At 42.7% G+C, this 23,660-nt stretch overlaps 1 protein-coding gene across 2 annotated transcripts; it reads left to right on the top strand.

The window, feature by feature from the left end:
• The first annotated feature begins 678 nt into the window (after positions 1-678).
• Positions 679-17,529, top strand: NXPE3 (neurexophilin and PC-esterase domain family member 3). Of its 2 annotated transcripts, XM_079974661.1 has the most exons (8): positions 679-1,222; positions 5,700-5,886; positions 6,291-6,408; positions 7,755-7,977; positions 11,437-12,188; positions 13,396-13,469; positions 14,861-15,067; positions 16,849-17,529. In XM_079974661.1, exons 4-8 carry the CDS (start codon positions 7,885-7,887, stop codon positions 17,448-17,450), a joined length of 1,728 nt encoding a protein of 575 aa, XP_079830787.1. In that variant the 5' UTR covers positions 679-1,222; positions 5,700-5,886; positions 6,291-6,408; positions 7,755-7,884; the 3' UTR covers positions 17,451-17,529. The 2 variants fall into 2 exon arrangements, with proteins under 2 accessions (XP_079830787.1, XP_079830788.1); XM_079974662.1 differs by lacking the exons at positions 5,700-5,886; positions 6,291-6,408.
• Positions 17,530-23,660: the final 6,131 nt, after the last annotated feature.

The following is a 23,660-nucleotide window of genomic DNA, read 5'->3' on the forward strand; positions in this document are numbered from 1 at the left end:
CAGTAGTTATAAACAAAGTAGGTTATATCCACCTCTGCTGTTCCACTTGTACAACAGACATCCTCCAAAATCTATTCCATTGTGTTGGCGGACCCTTTGGAAATATTGGGGGCAAGGGAGGAGAGGAAGGTTGAAGCCATGCTATGGAACTCTGCTTGTACAGTACAGCATTGGATACAAGCCTGCAATCTTGAGAGCACGTGGTCGAACACTGCTCTAAAACGAATAAAGGTTGTATCCAAGCTGCTGTTCCACTCATGCAAGACAGATGCTAAGACAATGGAACTTTCCGCACCCTTGCAAGCTCTCTGTGGAGCCTCAAAAATTTGCTCCAGATCCACTCCAATTTGTCTTCCAACTCTACAATGTGATTCGAGGAATAACGATTACAGTACTCTCCTTTTGTATCTGGCTCCTCTAGCCCAACTCTGGGCAAATATAATCCGATTAAAATACAATTCAATTTTAACAGCGCTTTTAAATTACAGGAAGCAGCAGTCTCGTGCATTTAATTTAATTCTAACGGGGAGTGTGCTTAGCGCACTTCGCTTCGCTGCTCCCAAATTGCGAGCGCTTTCCGCTCGTCACGTTGCTTCCTAGTGACCTGACGGCGTCGAAGAGACCCCGCCCCAGATTCTCCCAGAAAACCAACCCGCCCCAGGCCCTTGCCCGGGAGGAGCAAAGCAACGCAGCGAGCAGGGTGCGAAAGAACCGCAGCAAGCCAGGCGACAGAGGCAGGAGACAGGCGCCGAGGCCAGACCGCAGTGCGGGGAGTGCACCGCCCCGCACAGCGAGGATGCAGCAAAGATAAGAGACGCTGCTGCTCGCCAGATGCCAGTCTCCCTGCGCGCGCACAGGAGCCGAGGCAAGGCGGGCAGGTGTCCAACGCGCCGAGCCAGCGAAAGGAACCTCGCCGCCCGCCGCGGTCGGGGCTGGGCGGACGACTTTCCTCCAGGGCGCGAGGAGGGGAGCGCGTCGCTATCTGCAAGCGACCCCCGCGAAGTAGCGGGCGGAGGCGGCGCCGGCGCTTCGTGAGGAATTCCCCTTTCCGCGGTGGTCTCGCCCGCCGAACCCTCCTCCGAGCGGAGGGCAGCCAATGGGCAGCTGCTGAGCACCCGAAAGAGGAGGTGGGCGACGCGGGAGGGGAGGCTTCCCTGGCAGTCGCCTCCCGTCGCTCAGGAGGGTCGGAGGGGCAGGGTCGCCGCGAGGCACGAGGGCCCTGGTGAGTGGGGATGTGGGGGGGGGGGGGTGTCGCGAAGGACTCAGACCTGCTGTAACCCCGAAGCCCCTCTTGCTCGGGGCTCTTTATTTCACGAGGGAAGAGCGCTCTACGTATGCTCTCCGAGGGGTTCCTTCGCTTGCTAAGGAGGGTCGGTTTCTGCTCGCTGACTGAGCTTGGAGGGGAAGGTAGTCCCTGCATGGGTCCAGCGTCGGTGTAACATATTCGGCCCAGCGGCGCGGGAAGAGAAGGAAGCACTTTATCACTTCGGGCGGGACCGTTAGTCGGGCTGCAGCGTTAGGATTTCTTGAAAGCTTTATAGCCCTATCCCAAGGTGTCAGCTTTATATAGCAAATAGATCATCCCTTTTTTTTTTTTTTACCCTCACGTCATTCCTGCAAGATAGTGCTTCCCTCCCCCTCCCTTGTTATTGTCTTACTGACATTTCTAGATAACATCTAAAATAGTAGGAACTTGCAATGCATTAAAATGAAGAAGGAAAGGAATTGATGCAATGACTTGGCTAAAGCTTCATGGCTGAGCTGGGATTTGAATCTGATAACTGAAGGTTGAGCAATATATATGGCTGCAGGTTCTTTCTTTCCCCTGAGTTCACCTTTTCTGTTTTAGATCTTGTTGACGTGCGAAGGATTTTTTGTACAGCTTCTGGAATTTGATCTGTTCCTTCAAAAGTTATTGAATGGTCTAGGGCACCTTCCGTGGCAATCTCTTATTGGATCCACTCACACCTTTCTGTTTTGCCCTTTCATGTAGGCCTTTTGGGGGCTCTGAACTTGTGGTCCTGGGGTCTTTAGCTCTTCCTCTGTGCTACCCCCTCCTAGCAGCTGTAACCCATAAGGCTGTGGTGGTGGGGATACAGAGGGTATGTGTATCCTTGTTGCAGACCATGTTTTTTGAATGTCCCCAGGTGGATACACAAAGATTGTAAAGAGGATTCTAAAGGTTTGGGGGCTGTACTACTCTTCATTTTATATCAAATTCTTCTGTAGCTAAATTCTGGCTAAGGAAGACCCTGAGAGAATCTTCCTGGATCTAGCCCAGCATCTCTTTCCCACAGCTGTCACTCAGATGCCTATGAGAGGCTCACCAAGCAGAGTATGAGGGCAATAGCTGTCTTCCCACAGCAATTACGTAGTATTCAAAGCTATGGTGTCTCTGGTGCTAGAGGTAGTAAAAAAACAAAGGTGGTAAAGGACCCCTGGATGGTTAAGTCCAGTCGAAGGCGACTATGGGGTGTGGCTTTCAGGCTGAGGGAGCTGGCGTTTGTCCACAGACAGCTTTTCGGGTCATGTGGCCAGCCTGACTAAACTTCTTCTGGCACAACTGGACACAGTGATGAGTGCCAGAGCGCACAGAAACGATGTTTACCTTCCTGCTGCAGCGGTACCTATTTACTTGCACTGGTGTGCTTTCAAACTGCTAGGTTGGCAGGAGCTGGGACTGAGCAATGGGAGCTCATCCCGTCGCGGGGATTCAAACTACCAACCTCCTGATCAGCAAGCCCAAGAGGCTCAGTAGTTTAGACCACAGCGCCACCCATGTGGAGGTAGGATAGCTATGATGGTGAGGAGTTGCTGATAGCTTTCATGAGTTTGTCCAGCCCCATTTAAAACCACCTAAACTAGGGGCCATCACCAGATCTTGTGGTAGTGAATGGTATAATTGTGTGTGTGCTTCAGTACTTCATGTTGGCTGTCCTGAATCCCTCACTTTTCAGCTTCATTGGATGATCCCAGATTCTAGTATTATAAGAAAGGGAGAAAACCTCATGTTTATCCACTATCTCCATACCTTGAGTAATTTTCTACACCTTTATTATGACCCTTTACCCACTCGCTCTACTCCCTTATCAGTTTGGCTGCATTTTTTAAAATTCTGCAATATCTCTTTTTTTGAAATACAGCAACCAGAACTGTAAATGGTATTCCAAGTGTGGTCACACCATAGATTTGGATAAAGGCATTATGATATTTGCAGTTCTGTTTTTGATCCCTTTGCTAATGATCTCTTACAGGGAAATTCCGTTTTTCATAGCTGGCACATACTGTCTTTGCATGTCATGGTAAGCCATAGTTTATGGCTTACGGTGATTGAATAGAACCTATGATGAAGAACCTATAGTATCTGAGTAAGAATAGTAAAGCATGTGGGGTCCAGCTATGGCATCATTTGAACTTGTTTTCACAAACCTGCTGGCCTGGGTAGATTTGGCCACCCCTTTTTACACTGGATATTGCAAATTCTGACTAGAATCTGTAGCTTTGGGGTTCACTGAAGAGTTGTTGTTTTTTCCTGCTAGCAGATCCTAATTATTTATTTCTACTCCAAATTAGGAACTGCATTTAGATAGAGCTCTTAGAATGCTATATCCCAAGAGAAGGTCTGAGGACCCCACTCCAAACTCTTTATATGGGGCTCTTTCTAGCTTCAGCCTCGTTCTTCAGACTGCTAATTTAACTGGCATTTTAGGCATGCAGAGTTGTTATTGAACATGCAGAACTATCCCATTTGGATTCCCACAGAGTTAAAGGCATCCAAAACTATAGGCAATTCAGAAAAGAAACCCGCTGAAAAGATTGTTTTTAAATTCTCTCTGCCAGTTCTGTACTGATGGTAGTTTGCTGGTTGGAACTTAGAAAGTTACTAAGGGTTGTATCCATTGGATCCATGGAAATTTATGAACCTAAGTAGTCAGTGGAATTACTCCATGGAGTAGCCATAAGGCAGTATCTGTATGTGGTTCTCAGTATTCACACACAACTAGATCAGAACAGTGGTAGAATATGAAAATCCACATACAGTTACTAGCCTAGACTACGTCCAAGGGGACATAGCAAGTTGGAGGTTTCTGAATCCGCCTCCAAGGAAAAGTCTTGGCTTCTCCCCCCCCCCCCTCAAACAAGCACTTTGAGAATTGGAATTTTGCTTTGAGACTTGAGGCCTTTGAGGGTGGAGTGTTTAGTATCACTTGCTAATTTGAAACCCACCCATGGGAAAGTTAGGTTTACTGATTGGCTCCAAATCTGGGGTTCACAAACTGTGGCTGGCAGTTAGATGCTCCCGGCTACTTGTGATTTGTAAAAATGCAATTAAAAACAACAGAACATCTAACACAGTGCATTACAATTGCTACAACAGGCAGAAGAAAAAAAGTAAGTGAGCCGTCCTCATAAATGTTCATGTGGGGCGCAGGCTGTTTGTATGTGGAGACCACTGCTCTAAATAAACCAGACATGTTTTATTTATTTTTTTATTTTTTTTATAATATTTATTAAATTTTAGTTTAACAATAAAATACATAGATAATAACACAATCTTTTCCAATATCCACATTTCATATTCATCTTTGGACTTCCTCACAGCCCTTGTTCCTGCTTTCTAAACTCATAAATTTTACCAGCAAATTATTAACTTGGTTTAATTCATATAATATAATTTTCCAATATTAATATCTCAAATTTTGGGATTTAACATACTCTTATTGAAACTTAATCATAAAATGTTACTTATCCAAAATTTATCTTTTCGTCTTCCAATTAAATTTAAATTTATATTCTTTATACCTAGTTTGTTGAAGCTATGTTTTTGCTAATCTTACATCTTTCTTAACATTCATACAATTTACAATGTTTTTGTAGATAGTCCTTAAATTTCTTCCAGTCTTCCTCCACCAGTTCTTCTCCCAGGTCTTGGATTCTGCCAGTCATCTCCGCCAATTCCATATAGTCTATCAGTTGCATCTGCCATTCTTCCAGTGTGGGTAATTCTTTAGTTTTCCAGCTTTTAGCGATGAGTATCCTTGCTGCTGTTGTAGCATACATAAAAAAGATTCGATCCTTCTTTTGCACACTCTGACCAACAATGCCTAAGAGAAAGGCCTCTGGTTTCTTAAGGAAGATATACTTAAATACCTTTTTCAGTTCATTATAAATCATTTCCCAGAAAACCTTCACTCTAGGGCAAGTCTGTCCTGTGCCCATTTTATCATTGCTGATTTAACCGTTTCATCCTGTGTATTCCATTTTAACAGCAAGTTATACAGTCTTGAAAGTATCTTAGAGCTGGGTTCTAACAGTTCTGTTTCTAGCTTTGATTTTTCCACCTGGAATCCTATCTTTTTGTCCAACTTAAAAACTTCTTTAATCTGAGCATAATGTAGCCAATCTCGCACTTTGTCTTTTATTTTCTCCATACTCTGCAACCTCCAGTTATCTCCATCTTTTTCTATTATTTCCCACAGACATGTTTTAAAGGGTGGGGGCAGAAGAGGGAGCATGTTCCAATAAAAGGGTTTTGCCACAGTGAAAACCCTATCTGCCTCTCGATGATAGTAGAAAGTAGGTCATGTTGTCTGAGTGCAGGAGGTCCCTGTGGAAAGATTCCACTAAGTGGTGTTTAATACAGACTGGCCTTGCACTATTTGACATAAATCTTAAGCAAGGCATTATGTGTTTTGCAGGAGGGAAGAAGAGGAAAGCCAGCTGCAGATGGAACAAATAGCACCTGTAGTGTCGTGCTGCTCCTGGCTACCTTTGTTTTTATTCTTGCACAGCAGTCTGAACACATCTCTATAACCAAGAGTGCCTGGATCTGAAATGACCACCCTTCTTGGACCTTGCAGCTTGTTTATTCATACAAATAAAACAGTAGGATTCCCCCTTTTACTCTTATTAATCTATTCTCAAGCATGTGTTCCCCCTTATAATGTGGAGTCATCTTTCAGAATTTCATATGATCTCTGTAATCCCTTTATATAATCTGTGCAATGATTAACACGTGGTCTCTGCACTGCAGGAGCACGGATTATTTTTAAATATGTATCTGTGTGGCCATGTTCTGCTTCATAGCATTAATTTTGTAAGTGCTTACTGTGTTATTAGGATTCGCTAGCTAATTAGAATTCATTCTCTTACATAATGGAGTGAAGTGAAAGCACATTAACAGAAACCCATCCTTACTGGAATAGTTCACAAAATGCAGCTTGTTTCATAATGTGTCCCTGGAATAGTTTTCTGGAGCATAAACAGGAATAATTGAATCAATTTACAAGACCCTGAAAGAAGGCAAAGGTCAATGGAAGCAGCAGCCTTCAGATGATCGTTGTTAAATATTCAGTGCCGTATAATGCAAGCACCAGCCGAGTCTTAAAACTGCAGAGTTTATTCAGAGTAAGTCTCTCTGTCTTTTAATTTGTTTATTTCAGTGTATTCTTAAATATAATTTCACAACCATCTTCCACTGAGTAGATTCTATATTGCCCAGCTAGCAATATATTGTATGTGTTGGGCTGCATTGCCAATTGTGGTGTTCAGAAAGAACCGAAAGAGGAAAAAGAATAATTCAGTTTCCTAAATTAAATCTAGGATCTTGAAATTCATGTAGCTTTCTTAAAACAGGAGATTTCAAAGTGATGCTGAAAGGCTAAGAATTACGTGCTGTTGGCCATCCATTAGCTGAACTGTGCTGAAGTTCTAGAATGCTCACAGATATTCTAACTGCTCTGGCAAACACAGCAATTAGTTTATTGCCTGTTTAGCTACAGAAAGGGAAGTGAAATGTTAGTTTGAGTCGTAACACATCTTCACATAGGGCTTAAGGACAAGAGAAGCTATCAGCAGGGAGATGGAAAAGAAGAAATGGGGATGTCAGGCAGTTGGGAAGTGCAGGGAAGAAGGATGAGAAGAAGGCTGAGGTGTAGAGGGAGCTTGAAATAATAGGCATTGGGCTGAGGGAAAACTATGAAAAGAGTGAAGAAAAGGAGGAAATAAAAATAGGTCTTCTGGTATTATGTCCGTATACTGTAAACCACTTGCTGAATTAGCGGCTTTCTAGAGAAGAAATATCCCACCTCTGTCATGGACAAAGGCACCATAGGGTAGAATGGAGAGGCCCTTAATCTGGTAGTGTTCTCAGGACGGCTGGACTCTGAAAAAATCCATTCAGGTAAATTAATTAATTTCACTGGGGATTGGTTACAAATTCTGGTGCAAGACTTATTATCTGTTTCTTTTACTATTGGTGTAGCCAAAAGCAACATTGAAAAGGTATCTTTAATGCTAAACAGCCGTTCTGCCTCAGCTGAGATATAATGAGGATTTTCCATGCCATTATCTGTTTTTCTTTCCGGTTCCCTTTTTAAAAAAATAATTGCTTGATTTAGAGAGCCAGTGTGGTGTAGTGGTTAAGAGTGGTGCACTCGTAATCTGGTGAACCGGGTTTGCTTCCCCGCTCCTCCACATGCAGCTTGTTGGGTGACCTTGGGCCAGTCACACTTCTCTGAAGTCTCTCAGCCCCACTCACCTCACAGAGTGTTTGTTGTGGGAGAGGAAGGGAAAGGAGAATGTTAGCCGCTTTGAGACTCCTTCGGGTAGTGATAAAGCAGGATATCAAATCCAAACTCTTCTTCTTCATCTTATGCTTCTAACACTCCTGAATGTCATGTGGGAAACCCATTTTTTATTACTTTAGATGTATTTTAAGATCTAACTGGAAGCTTTTAAAAATGCATTTGCAGGAAGAGGAAATGCAGCGGAAGCCTCCGGATGAGATTTCCTGTGTAACACTGAGTAACAATGACACTGGCGCCTGTGGGATATGGGCAACATGGCAGCATCTTACGTGGGTGAGAGAGAGATGAAGGGATCATGTGGCCCAATTTCTCCAAAATACAGATTTTGTGCCTCATTCTGGCAGTGTTGGCGATTCTGGCTTTACTACACAACTTTTACGAATTAGAGGTGAGTGACTCACTTCCCTCCGGGGCAGGGCAAGTAAGTTGGGTAGCATTTTTCCTGTTCACCAGAACTTTCCCCATGCCAGATTATATACATGTGACTGCACCATATTTGCTGCTTAGGTACATCGCGAAAAGGGCATACCAATAAAATAGCATGGAAGTGTGGGGATAGGGTGGGAGGAATGTGTATGACAGGAATGTGGCCCTCAGCAGGGAAAAAAAAATTCCTCAGCCCTGGAAGGAGGATTTAGACCTATATCCAAAAAAACCTGGAATGTGTTCATTTTGGAATGTGCTCTTTCATACCTTAATTTTACACCTGTCTGTAGTAGAGCGCTATCCTTTAAACTCTCGTACACAGGCAGCAGCACAAACTGACTTGCATGTGCAACCAACATGTGCAACATATCACTGGGAAATGCATGGCAGAGTGTGGTCATATTTATTGTTGCTGGGGCTGCCCCAGGCATCAGTGATTTTCGAATATAATATTAGTCCACTTCTTTAAAAAAACACACATTGATCCAGCTTATCACCAGAGGCTCTGGTGGCCTCAGTGGCTTGGAGTTCCAGCTGTTTCGCCAGCCACAGCCATTCCTGGACAGTGATAGATAGCCATGTAATCTGTGTGCTAGTCACCTTCCATGGGAAATTTGCTTGGAGATGGTTCGGAAGCTGCAGCTTATGTGGAATACAGCTGTCAGGGTCTTCACTGATTTAACCAGGTGAAATCCTATTACAGTATATTGATTCTGAAGAGTTTGCACTGGTCGCTTATATGCTACTTTGTCAATTCAATATCTTGCCGTTAGCTTTAAAAGCCCTAAATGAGTTGGGGCCTTCTTGTCTGAAGGAGGGCCCCTCCTGTTTTTGTTTTTAAAAAAGACTTACAAATAGTTAAAACAAGCATCTTGTGCAGAGTTTTATTATCATTAAAAAAACCATCCAGTTGAACTCCCAGTATTGCTTCCATTTGAAAATTCTACTGTATTAGAGCTTCATCTTGGGCAGAACTTTCTACACTATTTTTATTATTATTAAAATATTTATGAACTCCTCTGTGTTGGTCAACCACAGGGTAGTATACAATAATAAAGGAACACCCAAAGCCACAAAAACATAAGGGAAGTCTCCCTAAATTTTACTTAGAGTAAACCTACTGAATTTTAACAAACCTAAGCAATTCACGTACATTAACTGCAATGTGTCTTCTTTACGTAGGACTAACACTGAATACAACCCATAATAACCATGTTCAGCATAAAATCTTCAATAATGCCAACAAACAGGTCAGATACTGAACTACCCTCAACATGCCCAAATGCCTAAGTAAAAAGCCAGGTTTTAAATTGGCACCATACTATAGCCAACATTGTTGCCTGCCAGGCGCCTATGAGGGGCAGGACATTCCAGGGCATCACAACAGAACACTTTCTCATGCACATCTTCATCATGCATCTCCATGTATTTTTGCAGTTTAATGGGAACTCTCTGCATTCAGAAGGTCCCAAATTCAGTCCACAGCAGCTCCAGGTACTGCTGGGAAATACCTCCTGATCTGAAATACTCCAGCCCTGCTGTCAGTCACTGTACACCATGCTGAGCTTGACAGCTCAAGGGTCTGACTCTCTGTATAAGGAAGCGTGGACATTTTGCTGTTTGTGGGATCTTTTTTATCATGCTTTTCGTTGGCTGCAAACCGCTTGTTTAGCCCATGAGTGGTATATAAACCCTGTTCGAAAGAACACATCTCTTTATTTGTGCTGTGAATAGGCCTGCTTCTATTTTTTTTTAAATAATATTTATTAAAGATTTTCAAATATAACAAAAAAAAAGAAAAACATCCAAATTTAAGGCCTTATTTTCAATATCATCTTTCCAGGACTTCCCCCTCCCCACTCCCTCTTGTATTCCAATTCTTTCAAATAGATTCAACAAATTCTTACCCCAAATTTTAAAATTATTATCATTAACCCAATTTAAAAAATATTTTTCCATCCCCTAAAATCGACCTGTTCCCTTCCACGAGTTCCCCTCTTTAATATAAGATACAGATTAACATAAAAGAATTAAAAAAAGAATAAAATATAATTTAACACCCTTTGGATTCCAAATTTCCCTCCCCCCTTTCCCGGTTGCGTTCCCAATGTCCATCAAATCCACTGTCTCCTGGAGCTCCCACATCTGAACCATAATCTAAGCCATAATCCTTCACCAGTCTGCTTTGCCGTCTTTTTAGTAATCTTTACCGTCTTTTAATCATCTTTAATTTCAAATGTCCAATCTTAGAAAGGGTCTATCTTCCAACTTTGTCCAGTTCTTGTTTTTCTTGTTGTTCTTGATGTTCTCTCTTCTCCTCTTTTTCCCCCCTTTTTTTCCCCCTGCTCTCCTGCACAAATGTTCTAATTCCAAAAAGCTTGTAATTCCTCTACAGAGGCTTTGTTATTCAGGAACAAAACATTACGTCAAGTCCCTTCCATTCTTCAATAGATAAATCTATTGTCTTCTTTAGTCTGTAGACCTCTGTAGACAAAATAGTGTTCCATTTCTGCAGTTTCCCAGGAGATAAAATGTCCGATTCAAATTCCATGCCAGCGATACTTGTAATAACCCACAGCTCCTCTAGAGGGATTATAGTAACTCAGTTTCATTCCCGATCTCACCCACCAGTCAAAGTAACTTATTATTCCTTGTTTTAAACAGTTTATATCCAATTTATAACAAATGTAACCAGCAAAGTCCTCGTAACAAAGTTCTCTTTTTGTTCTTCAGTTTTGGCAGCTCCTTTGACAGCTGTCAAAACCTCTATTTCTCCTCTCCAGGCGCTCTCACGGATCGCTCCCGGGGCTTCCGGGGGGGGGGTTGTATTTTAATTCACATTCCACTCTTCTCCTCCAGCCCAGCTTATAATTTTCCATCGCGAAATTAATATCTTTATCAAAAGAAAAGGTTGCGCTCGATCTTAGTTGTCAGGTCCTTTGCTTTAGCTCCTCTACAACAGGGGGGAGGTTGACTTCCTTTTTATACCTCCCCCGCTCGCTCCGAATTTAAGAAAAAATTTATTCCCCTTTTTAATCCAAGTTCCAATTACTCACGGGTTGTTCTTTTAAGTCCAGATTTTCAATGGAAGAAGTCAGCGCTCTCCGCCAAATGGGACGCGGCTTCGCTCAGCAGGGGAAGCGGAGGACTCACAGCACCACCACCCCCCGTCACCCGCTCCGCAGCCTTTAAAAAGGCTCCTTCGCGTGGTCGGGGGGGGCGCAAACGGTGCCAGCCGAGTCACCATGCCCATGGGTTTCAGCGCCCATGGTTTTTGAGGGTCCCCGCGTCGCCAGCGCGGTAGAACCCAGCCCCTGCCGAGCAGACTCCCTCCGGAGCTCGGAGGGAGTCCGCCATTCGGCGATGGCGCCAACCCGGAAGTCCGAATAGGCCTGCTTCTAAAAGCTTTCTTCTTTTGCAGAATCTGAATGAAGCAGGTTTAAAGTGGTTGGTAGAAGATGATGACCAACAGCCATCATTACAGATGACTAAAATACCCAGAAAGCTGTACTGTGGATATGAGCGCCAAGTCTTGTCCAAGAGAGAACAAGGGGAAGAGGAGTCCTTATTTGCTGCTATACAGTGGCCCAAACCTCCGGAGGACAAAACCCCATTTGTGAGAAGCACTGACCCCTCCCATAGCAACTTTGTGATCCTGAACACCCGTACACATTTCAAGGTTGGTGATCAGCTGGAGGTGCTAGTCCACATGAAAGACTATGAAGGCAAGCCAAAGCGTTACGGTGGGGACTACCTTCAGACAAGAATCCACTCCGCTCACCTGAAGGCTGGAGCCACAGGAAGAGTTGTAGATTACCAGAATGGATCTTACAGAGTTTTTTTCACTTTACTCTGGCCAGGGGAGGTCACAGTATCTGTGGCGCTGGTCCACCCTAGCGAAGGGATCCAAGTACTTCAGCGTTTACGAGAAGAGAGACCAGACAGGGTCTATTTTAAAAGCCTATTCAAATCAGGGAGAATTTCAGAAACGACTGTGTGCAATGTCTGTTTGCCAGGGGATATGCCGGTGTGTAACTTTACGGATCTTTACACCGGTGAGCCATGGTTTTGCTACAAGCCAAGAAAGCTCTCTTGCGCCACGAGGATCAGCCATTACAAAGGGGGGTATCAAAAGGGCCTTCTGACCTCAGAAGAGAGTCGCCTTTTCCAAAGGTACATGCTCTGTCATACCCCACTGTTGCTTCTGTTTGGGACTGTTTTATGTTGGTTCTCTGATATTTTCATTTCATTTTAAATTACTTGTATTGTTGAGGAAAGGTCCATAGTTTTCAGAGACCCCTTACCTTGGGACTTCTGTCCAGTATGTATATTGGGACCAATATGTATGTCAGTATGTACAGTCAAACCTCGGTTGCCAAAATTAATCCATCCTGGAAGATGGTTCGACTTCCGAAACGTTCGACAACCGAGGTGCAGCTTCCAATTAGTTTGGTTGCAAGAGTTTCTTGCACTCAAGTGGAAGCCGCGTCGGATGTTCGGGTTCCGGGTTTACTTCCAGGTTTTTGGTATTCAGGAGCTGAAACATTAAAAAAACGGAGCCATTCAAGAACTGAGGTTTGACTGTATATGTTCTGGCCATAACCCCTAGTAATATACATTTTGCAGAGAAGAGTTACCATTGGTATATTAATGGCACAGTTAAGCCCTCTTTTGACTGTGGATGTACATCTCTATGGAGGGATTTCCTACATATGTCGACTGCAATAATTTAATGTGGCAGAACTTGTTTTTTAAAAAGCCAAGTTGGGATCAGGTCCACAACAAGCAGGGAGAGGAATTTTAACTGTTTCATCCTCTTGCTGCAATCCTCCCTTTTGCATCAGGAGTGAAGATTCCATTTATACCAGTTGCAGCTTCCCTCCAAGTGTAAATAGCAACTTTTAAAAACCGGGGTGGGGGATTTTTTGTCAAGACCACAGCAAGATGGGAAATGGTTAAACTCTCCCTCCTAGCCTTCCATGACCCCAGTCCTGAATGCATCCCTTTTTTTTTGTTTTTAAAAAGCAGTCACATTAAATTCAATAACACATTTCACAAACCTGTAATTCACCACCTGTGTTCCTCAAAGTGTAATAAGCTGAGGTTTGAGGAATAGGGAAAGAGGCTGGAGAGGGGGGGAGGGATCCCTGTATTCTGCTTTGTAGTCCACATACACCCACCCACTTGCAAATAAGAGACTTCTGGGGACACTGTGTGCCTGAACTAATAATAGCTGGGGAATCTACATTGACATGCAGAGCTAAAATCAAAAGAGGAGTGTTATAACTATGACAGTGATGTACCAGTTTGGCCTTGGGTATTTGACCTTAGGCAAATGTGACTTTTTATCACTGAATTTCGTTTTGTTTTGTTTATTTAGTGATGTGAATATCAAAGTGCCAATATCCTCCACTGGCCCTGATACTGTGCTCGTAAGGCCCTTAAGGCATGCAGGTAAAGTTAAACATTTGAAAGACTTTGTTTCAAACCACAAAAAGCCTTAATTTATTTTACACCACAAAAGTCTTTTTCACATGTTAGATTTAATCAGAGGAAACTGCGGATGCATCCGGCAAGTGACAGTTTGATTCAGTGTGGCAATGTATTGCTGATCAGAAGCTGTGGGAGAATTTTTATTAGTGGCAGTAACATATCACTTTACAGTGAAAAGTGCATCGTGTACATTATCTTAGTAATTCTTCCAACAATCCTGTACTGTAGGTCCATATTGTTACCCTTACACTGCTGATGAGGAGGCTGAGTAAATCATGACTTTGTGGCTGAAATGAGTTTTGAACCAAGGACTGCCAAGCATACATTATTGACAACATTGTTAAATGCAAGCACTCAGTGCCTGCCAAATTAAATTAGATAAACACCAACTCAGCCAGTCATATGGATTTGCTCAGACGTCATGTTAAGTTCCCGTGATTTTGTGGTGCACCTACGTAAATTTAAGAATCCGTTATTTTTGTAAAAAGTCACAAAATGGTACCGGTCATGAGGAAAGTATGTAGCTCCTCACAAATGATCTCCATGGGTATGAGCCAGTACAGTGGTACCTCAGTTTAAGAGCAGTCCGGTTTAAGAACGATTCGGTTTACAAACTCTGCAAAACCAGAAATAGTGTCCCGATTTGAGAACTTTACCTCAGTCTAAGAACGGAATCCAAATGGTGGAAGGGCACCGGTGCCGGAAGGCCTCATTAGGGAAAGCGCACCTTGGTTTAAGAACAGTTTCGGATTAAGAACAGACTTCCAGAATGGATTAAGTGCATGAACCAAGGTACCACTGTAGTTGCCGTTTCACTCCCCACAACCATGATTTGCATTAGGCATGTAGGTGGAAAGGAATACTGGATTATTTTAGCAACAAAATATCGATCACAATCCAACAGGAAAGTGAGTGCTGTGTGCTTTAAGTTTCCATTCGACTGTGGCCATTGATTGCTGGGGAAATGCAATCTACCTACAACAAAAATACTTCCTTGAAGAAAGATATCTAGAGTCTCCATGATAGGCAAGTAATAACAGCCTATTCTCTCTCTTGCACACACACGTGCCTGGAAAAGCCTTGGGTCTCTGAATTTTTGGGGGGAATTCACCTGCAGATAAAAGGATTTGTCTACCAAAATTGATTGCTTTCCAAAATATTGATTGCTTTCCAAAATATGGAAACTTAGTACAGTGTGCTTATTAAATCTCAGTTATTAAATGTTTTCAAACTTCATGAACTTAATTACCAGCATTTTAGCAGGCTTGATGTTATGCTCCTATTTGATTTACTTATATAATTATAACACACAACTTTTCATTTCTAACTAGCAATTCAAAATTCTCTTTCAGAGATGGACAATCTGGAAAGATCTCAAAGCCCTGATGTATTTCCTTCTGGTTACTATTATGAAGATGAATGGCGAGCAAGAACACAGTGGATTCGGCATTTTAACAAGTCATCAGATATTACCGAATGTTTACAAGGGAAACTTATCCACTTGTTTGGAGACTCTACAATCAGGCAGTGGTTTGAATATCTGACAACATTTGTTCCAGGTCACTATTTTTGCCTTGCCTTTGCAGGTGTTTCACATATATATACAGAAATATGAGAAAACATTAATGTTTATACTCTTGATGTAGAGATTGTGGGATATTACTTTGTAACTGATTTTAATTTCGCTGATTGTGTTTCTGGGATTTGGAAGAGCTAGAACTGCAAAGTTTTGGCATTTACTTTAAATCTCTCTAATTCTGTGTCACCCTAAGAGTTGGCTAAGAATAGCCTTTTCATGTGCTTCAGGATTACTCTTTCAAGCCTCACCCCTTTCTCACAAAATGGTTTCTCTTTCTCACTGCATATGTTAATAGTGATGGGAGAGCTATTGCTAAAGAAAAGGAAAAAATAGGAGAAGCAGTAATAATGGGAAGGGCATGTGCAAATACACACATTTAGGCTTGCATTGGTAGTGAGGAATCCAGGATTGAGCCAAACACCTTATAGAAGAGATGGATTTTTGAGCAGTGATGGAAAAGAATAGAGTTCTGCAACATTACTGGATGATCTAATAGGGAATATGCGTGTCTTTCTGTGTGTGGTTTGCAAAGGAGAAGTTGAGAGGTGATGCAAGGGCATGGAAAGCTTTCTGAAGGAGTCGTTTGTTAAGGATGTAGACAACGATGGGATAACAGCGTTGGATTTGGAAGAAGGGGAATTGGATGACCTGAGCAGGGCAACTCTACCATTAGGCAAAGTCAGGCACCTCCCGCAGGCAGCAGTTGATAGGGTAGTTGTCGGCTATTCCACCTGAGCCCCCAGTTGCTCCCCTCTGGGAGGACAGAACTGTGTAAGCCTGTCTTGGGCCCCTAAAGTAAGCTGCTGCTTCAGGTAGAATGGAGGGTACAATACTGTTGCCAGTTTTGAAGTAAGATTCACTTGCAAGTCCAATCAGTTTTTTTTATATATTGACCGGGTGGCGAGTGCTTGCATGTGCCATTTTGTCCTTTTCCTCAGGCAGCAAAACGTTGTGCTCCAGCCCTGGGTTCGATTGACAAGAAAAGAAGTCAAATTATCTTGGTTGCAGAGCTGTGGACAGAGATAGGATAGCTCAGGAGTAGCGCAGGAAAGGCAGGAGGAAAGAGGTGGTAATAAAGGTGGGGGATGAAGAGGAAAGTGATTTTGTGTTGTAGCGATAGGAAGGGGTTGATGTTTAGAAACAGTGTATAGCAAGAAAAAGTAATGATTTGGTGGCAGATCAAATAAGGGGAACAAAAGAGAGGCACCAACGCTGAGTAAAGGGCCAAAGTGGACTGTTTTAATGAGGGATACCTGTTTAGATGGTTCAATTAATGTAACAGACTTTCCCTTCTGCAAAGAAGGTGTTTCTAGTTGAGTATCTTTGTCAAATATTGTTTTAAGATTTGGGCCCAGTTCATTACTGCAGGCTTCATGAAGCTGGGAGTGAGTCAGGCTGAACGCTGCTCCACACGACCCTTTTCTCCTTCCTCACACCTTGCTTACTTTCTTGGTTTTATTAGCTGACATTAGGGTAATTCTGACTCAATACAAGGCATTATCTTCTTGTCAAAGTGCACAGGGATGGGTAAGAGGAGAAGCATTTGACACTGATGCTTCTTCCTGGCTTCATATTGATCCTCCAAGCTGTGCCAGTTGAAATGGTTGGAATTGATACTCATGAAAAGTCTTGTGTGTTTCCTTTTTTTCCTGTCCTGTGTGAATGTTATATAGAGGACCCTAACAATTATTGTTTTCCTCTTCAGAGAGTTGCAACAGGCAGTCACTCGGTAATCCTTTTTGGTTTGCTTGTTTGTTTCAGATCTCGTGGAATTAAACCTTGGCAGCCCTAAAAATGTTGGGCCCTTCATGGCTGTGGACTCGGTGCATAACATCCTACTAAACTTCCGCTGCCACGGGCCCCCTATTCGCTTCTCCACCGTGTTTAGCAGTGAGCTGCATTACATTGCCAACGAACTGAATCGCATTGTAGGCGGCAGGAACACTGTGATAGCCATAACTATTTGGTCTCACTTCAGCACTTTCCCTGTCGAAGTCTACATCAGGAGACTGAGGAACATTCGCAAGTCCATCGTTCGGCTTCTGGATCGGAGTCCCAAGACACGGATAGTCATCAAAACCGCCAACGTTCAGGAGCTCGGGCCGGAGGTTAGCCTTTTCAACAGCGACTGGTATTCGTATCAGCTTGACACAATCATGAGGAAGATGTTCTCAGGAATTGGAGTGCACTTTGTGGATGCTTGGGAGATGTCGCTGGCACACCATTTGCCACACAAATTGCACCCAGAAGATGTTATTGTCAAAAACCAGTTAGATGCTTTCTTGTCTTTTGTGTGTCCGGTGGAAACGCACTACAGCCTCGTAAAAGGAATCCATAATCAATTGTGGTCTCTGTTTCTGTAGTTCACTTACGGACACGTTCTGCACTAGTTGTTTGTTGCTGATTTCGGGTGCCCCTAACCTGCATCTGATTCTCCAAGCCTGCACTGTAGCATACATAATTCATACTTGGAATGTCTGGGGACTGGTTGTTTTAATTTTTAAAAAAGTAAGACTATATGTGTGGATACCTCTTTACAATGCACACCTGAGAATGAAGGTGTCCACAGCTCCACTTGCCATTCTCACTACAATAAATGTTCTGCCACCATCTGGTAAGATAATGAAAGTATTCGCAGCAGCAGCAGCAGCCGCCTCCTTCAGCTTGGAGCTAGGGAGAGAGGCCACAGCACAATGCCAGAGCACATGTTCGAGATACTGAAAATTCCAGGTTCAGTTGTCAACATTTTCATAATAATAATAATAATAATAATTTATTATTTATACCCCGCCCATCTAGCTGGGCTTCCCCAGCCACTCTGGGCGGCTTCCAAAAAAATACTAAAACACTGCAATACATCAAACATTAAAAGTTTCCCTAAACAGAGCTGCCTTCAGATGTCTTCTAAAAGTCTGGTAGTTGTTGTTCTCTTTGACATCTGGTGGGAGGGCATTCCACAGCGAGGGCGCCACTACCGAGAAGGCCCTCTGCGTGGTTCCCTGTAACTTGGCTTCTCACAGTGAGGGAACTGCCAGAAGGCCCTCGGTGCTGGACCTCAGTGTCCGGGTAAAACGATGGGGGTGGAGACGCTCCTTCAGATATACTGGTTAAAAGAATGCCGTGAATGTCTAGCTTGTGGGTCTCCCTGTATTACTATTGTTATAAATTTATTCATACCCCTGATGGGACTCAAGGCAACGTACAGGTACAGTGGTGCCCCGCAAGACGAATGCCTCGCAAGACGGAAAACTCGCTAAACGAAAGAGTTTTCCGTTTTGGAGGTGCTTCGCAAAACAAATTTCCTATGGGCTTGCTTCGCAAGACAAAAATGTCTTGCGAGTTCCTGCGGTTTTTCCCCCCTCCCCCCCTTTTTCTAAGCCGCTAAACCGCTAATAGCGCTAATCCGCTAAGCCGTCAATGGGCTTGCTTCGCAAGACGAAAAAACCGTTAGACGAAGAGACTCACGGAACGGATTCTTTTCGTCTTGCGAGGCACCACTGTATATATATATATGGACCTGCTAAAAACAGGAAAACAACAAACTGTTTGGCCACTGTGAGAACAGGGTGATGAACTAAATGGCCATTTGGCTAGCTCCAGCAGAGTTTTTCTCATGTAGCAGAGCTGGAAGAAAACCTTTCCTGAGACCTTAAGAGAGAACTGCTTCAAGTCCCACAATACTGCCCTAGATAGATTGTTTGATTTAGGCTATGTACACAGGCAGCCTCTGAAATGTGCAGGAGTTGTTTTTCCAGTGTACACACCTATGCACAATAACAGCATCTAAACCAGCAGCTACTACGAGGGATGTCTGTACACACAGGTGGGCTTATTTTCAAACTAGTACACAATAGTGTTCTCCATTGCCTTCCATTCAGTTAGTGGTTCCGCTGAGTTTTTGCAAAACAATATATATATATATATTGCAATCTTTCCAAAGAGAGGGTCTCTTTCCAAAGAGAGAGCCCAGCAGAATGGGCTTTAATTGGACAAATAGTGTGGAGCAGGGACAACATGGGGTGATGTCATTTGTCCAGCACTCCCCAAAGGTGCTTACATCCTGCACTGAATGCACAACATACATAGGAAGAGGCCCATCTAGTCCAGCATCCTGTTCTCTCAGAGGATGAACAGTTGCTTGTGGGAAACTAGCAAGCAGAATATGAGCACAAGAGCATTCTCTCCTCCAGTGGGTTCCAGCAACTGACATTCAGAAGTGGTACTTGCCTCCAACTGCGAAGGCAGAGCATAGCAATTGCGACTAGTAGACATTGATAGCCTTACCCTCATGAATTTGTATAATCCATCTAAGTTGGTGGCCGCCACTACCCCCTGCAAGATTGAGTTCCATAGTTGAACTCTGCGTGGCATGAAGAAGTGTGTGCATGCCCTTAATGCACATTTACATCCATATTTGCTAGCTCTGCTGCTTGAAATTCTTTTAACTGGAGATGCTGGGGATTGAACCTGAAGACAATTATTTCCAAAAAATAATCATAATTGAAATATGAAAAAAGGGAGGAACTAAATCCAAATTAACTGAATACTAATGAAAGTTTTACAAAAGAAAAGAATTACCAAAACATTTGTAAATCTAAAAGAAGAAAAGTAACCATTTTCCCGGTGCACACCCCTACCACCCCATCTCTTTATCTCCCCCTGTTTTGGTGCCCAAGACATCTGCATGCAGGACACCCACTTTACTAATAGTTGGAGTGTTTTAATAAATTAAACATTTTGTATGGCTCGGTGGCTACCTCCTGAGTTATTCGATACTTTCCAAGGGAAAAATCTAAATGTCACCTACACTGGTATAAGTTTTAAGATCTTAAGACTGATTTGCTTTCTTTGTGAACTGCATGCTTTCAGGGGGCTTTTTGGTAGGTGACATCTGAACTGCAGGTAGCAAAAAATGATGCTTGAGATCGCAACAAACAAGTCTGAAATGTCATTGATTCCTGATTTTTTTCCTTTTTAAATAAAAGTCTAAGAGCTGTTTTGAAGACAAACTTGCTATTTAACATTTTGTTTCACTTCAGTGATGTGCCTGGGTACAGAAGGCAGACTTGACATGGTCCTCACCTAGAGGGGACTTGTAGATTACAGTAGATGGAACAAGACATGGATTTGGATGAAGCCAAAGATGTATTGGCAATAGGCCAGGGGAAAGATGGAGGGGCAGGAAAGTAAAGCTGGTTTGAGTAAGGGGTGGGATGGTTCAAGGGAACCTGTCTTGCAGGAGATAGAGGTTTGATCAGAAGAAGGCACGGCATCAGGCAGACGAGATGGGAAGGAGGCTAAAAGACATTTGGGAAACAAGCATGTCTACCAGTTGTCTAAGCTCCTGCAAGCCCACAAAGAATGTACAGAAATTATCCAGTCGTTTAAAAACTGTTGCGTGTAAAGTAGGCCCAGAACATCTTACCCACTGAACCATAAAGAAACTGAATTTCAAGTTTTGTTTACTCTGAACCTGTTTCTGTTGATATCAAAGAAGTCTACACCAATACCTGTGATTAAACTATTTCTCTATCCACAATCCCTTCTCATGTGTATGTTTGGTGCTGTTACTGTGACAGCTTTTTAAAATCACCAAATCTATCGCCACGTCTTTCTTTTCATGGCCAGCTGAAAGGATGGCAGTATATTTGACTATAAAGAAGGGAAGGACTTGACTGTTGGATTTGTCACCTTTGATGTTTCTGTTGTTGTTCGTTCTACTTCTGATACTGACAAGTGGCATCTATTTACAATTTCCCAACATTTCATCTCACACTCTGACTAACAGTTTCAAGCATCCACATAGGCTAGTGTTTGGACCAAGACTTTACTACTACAGTACAAGTAAAATGCAACTGCATGGCTAGGCATCTAGGAAACTTGGGACATGATTAACTGTTTACTATGACACCTTCCAATCAGCGGTGCCCAAACTTTTCTCAAAGAGGGCCAGATTTGATGAAGTGAACATGTGTGAGGGCCGACCATTTTGCTTGACGTTCTTTGAACCATTAAAATTAAATGCAAATTATATGCAAAGTAAATCAAATACAAATTAACTATTTTATGCAAAGTTCATTGCAAACGACATACTTTTCATTCCGTCACATGGATGACAAATCTAAACAGGTGTTAAATCACTCTGCCTTTCATATCTGAAGGCCAGATAAAAAACCAAAACCAGGAAGCTGAAATATATGTCAGGAAGATTGTAAAGTGGATTAAAGCTTGTCTGTCAACTTTTAAGTTCAAAAAATATGAACAGCAACATAACACCAGATATACATGTGTCCAAATATATTTATACCTGATTTAGACCAACTGACATTAACTGAAATTTGACAATGTATTCATCTCAATTCAAAACAAACCTTGCCTGCACTAATGTGAAGGGTGAAACTGAGATCTGGACTGCAGCATCACATAGGCTAGGTCTGGTTCAAAGGTAGTGGTCTTGTCCTCACATGGTTCTTGTTATAAACAGCCACAGTCTCTTGGCATATCAGACACACACAGTGATTCCGTATTTCAGTAAAGAAATATTCCACTTTCCACCTGTCCTGGAAGCAGCAGCCCTCACTGTCAACTTTCCTTCTCTTATTTACAGTCACCATTTTAAAAATTGGCCAGAAGGGGAAGAGATCATGTGAGCAAAGTGCCAGAGGTTTTGGTCCAAGTGTGTTTGCCCAAGCCCAAATGAATCCTCAATAAAACATTTGTCAACAGATTTGGCCAGCTCGTTCCCACCAGGAAGAAAATATTTCCCCTGCAAATGAAAGAAGAAGGTCTCGGGAGTTGATTTGTCAGAGCATAGATCTTTTCCGCAGTCGACAGCTTGAGGAGACTGCATGGATAGAACTGCTATTTTCCCTGATGGCGCAACGAAACCAGATGTTATCTGTGTTAGAACAACCAAAGGTACCATGTGCCTATTGCACCAAACAGCTACAGCTCCCAAAATACATATGAGGAAATAGCTATTGAACCCACAAGTTTGCAAGAAATGCAAATGTAGGCTTTCAGAAATCTATGGGACTTCATGTTCAGGAAGATGGGGTTATGAAACAAAGACTGCTGTCCCAGCGTTATCCATCAACCCATCTTTCCATTTTTGTCCCACCTGTCTCCAAGGAGCTCAAGGCAGTCTATGTGGTTCTTCTCCCCTGCCCTCACTTTAACTCTCACAGCAGCCCTGTGAGGTGGGTTAGGCTGGGAAAAAGTGACTTCCCCCTAAACCACAGCAGTGAGTTTTAAGTAAGAGTGGCAATTTGAAGATGGTTCTCCCCCAGGCCTCTAACCACTACATCACAATGGCTTTCAAACTTCTGAAAGGAAGGAAGATATGAGTAGGGAGTGTGTGTGTGTGTGTGTGTGTGTGTGTGTGTGTGTGTGTGTGTGTACGTACACACACAAACACATGCGGTGGGAAAGAACATTTGAATACTATAAATATGCACACAATTGGGCGTTTCGCAGCATAAAAACACAATATAAAAACAACGCATAATGAAAATAGAAATAAAAACAAGAGCAACCCAATCATTCCACCACACATTTTAAAAGCACCCACTGGAAGAGCAACATCAGCCAAGCGACCAATCATGCAGTGCCACTGCCGAAGATGCACCAATCGCAGCCTGCCTTGCCCGCCTCTAACCTTCCTTGGTGGAGCGTTGGCTCCAGGGGAGAGCAAAGCAGAGCAGCAGGCGCTCAGGGGCCGCAACAGATTGATTTCTACAAATTGCCTGTGGGGCCATTTTAAACCAGGCTGCGGGCTGCAATTGGTCTGCGGGCCGGACTGTGCACATGGCTTACAAGGTGTCTGGCTGGGTGCTGGCAAATGTATTCAGGACCGAAATGCCAATTTTGGTTGTTGTCGACTGACAACAGTAAGGAATTCCATGCTAAAAATAGGTTCTTAAATGTAGATTTATTGAGCTTACTCAGGACAGCTAGTGGTAATAACCTTGAACAAATTTATACATAAAATTTGGCAATTCCCACCAAATCATGCTTTACCCACATCAGCCAGACACTTGCATTGAGCACACAGGTGCATTGGCAACCTTTTTTTTTATTAAAAAAAGGAAGCCTGATTTATTATACGCAAAAACTATGTACAATATACTTATAAAAGAGTAAAGTCCCATTAGTTGCTCTATTTCCGTAGCATAATTTTATAAATTAATATACAAGTATACTGCATTTTTATACAACTTTATGCATTGATGTATGTATCTGTTTATCTGCTGATCACTTTAGGAAACTTGGAGTGTACAGTATATACATATAATATGTTTATATTAAATGTATAAGATGCAGTCATGATTTTTACTTTTAGCAGAACCAGTAAAAAATATCTGCGTTTTGTCAAGGTCAAGATTTTCAGAAAATTTCATTCCTAAGTGGAAACTAGGAAAAACCAGAGTTGGCTCATGAAAACATATATACTCAGTAATAGCTGAACTAGTAAGAATGAAAGGAATGTATAAATGAAATATAAAATGGCAGCATAAAAATAAATTGTAAAAAAGAATTTGAGATAACGTGTACTATATGGGTGGTTATGGAAA

Source organism: Podarcis cretensis (assembly GCF_951804945.1).
Source record: "Podarcis cretensis genome assembly, chromosome: 4".
Lineage (NCBI taxonomy): Eukaryota > Metazoa > Chordata > Lepidosauria > Squamata > Lacertidae > Podarcis > Podarcis cretensis.

What these genes read in the sequence shown, in the direction of transcription:
- NXPE3 (XM_079974661.1), top strand. Translation starts at nt 7,885, where the DNA reads ATGTGGCCCAATTTCTCCAAAATACAGATTTTGTGCCTCATTCTGGCA. An exon ending in GAGAGTCGCCTTTTCCAAAG is followed by an intron (nt 12,189 to 13,395) that starts GTACATGCTCTG and finishes TTGTTTATTTAG; the next exon opens with TGATGTGAATATCAAAGTGC. An exon ending in TCTGACAACATTTGTTCCAG is followed by an intron (nt 15,068 to 16,848) that starts GTCACTATTTTT and finishes TGTTTGTTTCAG; the next exon opens with ATCTCGTGGAATTAAACCTT.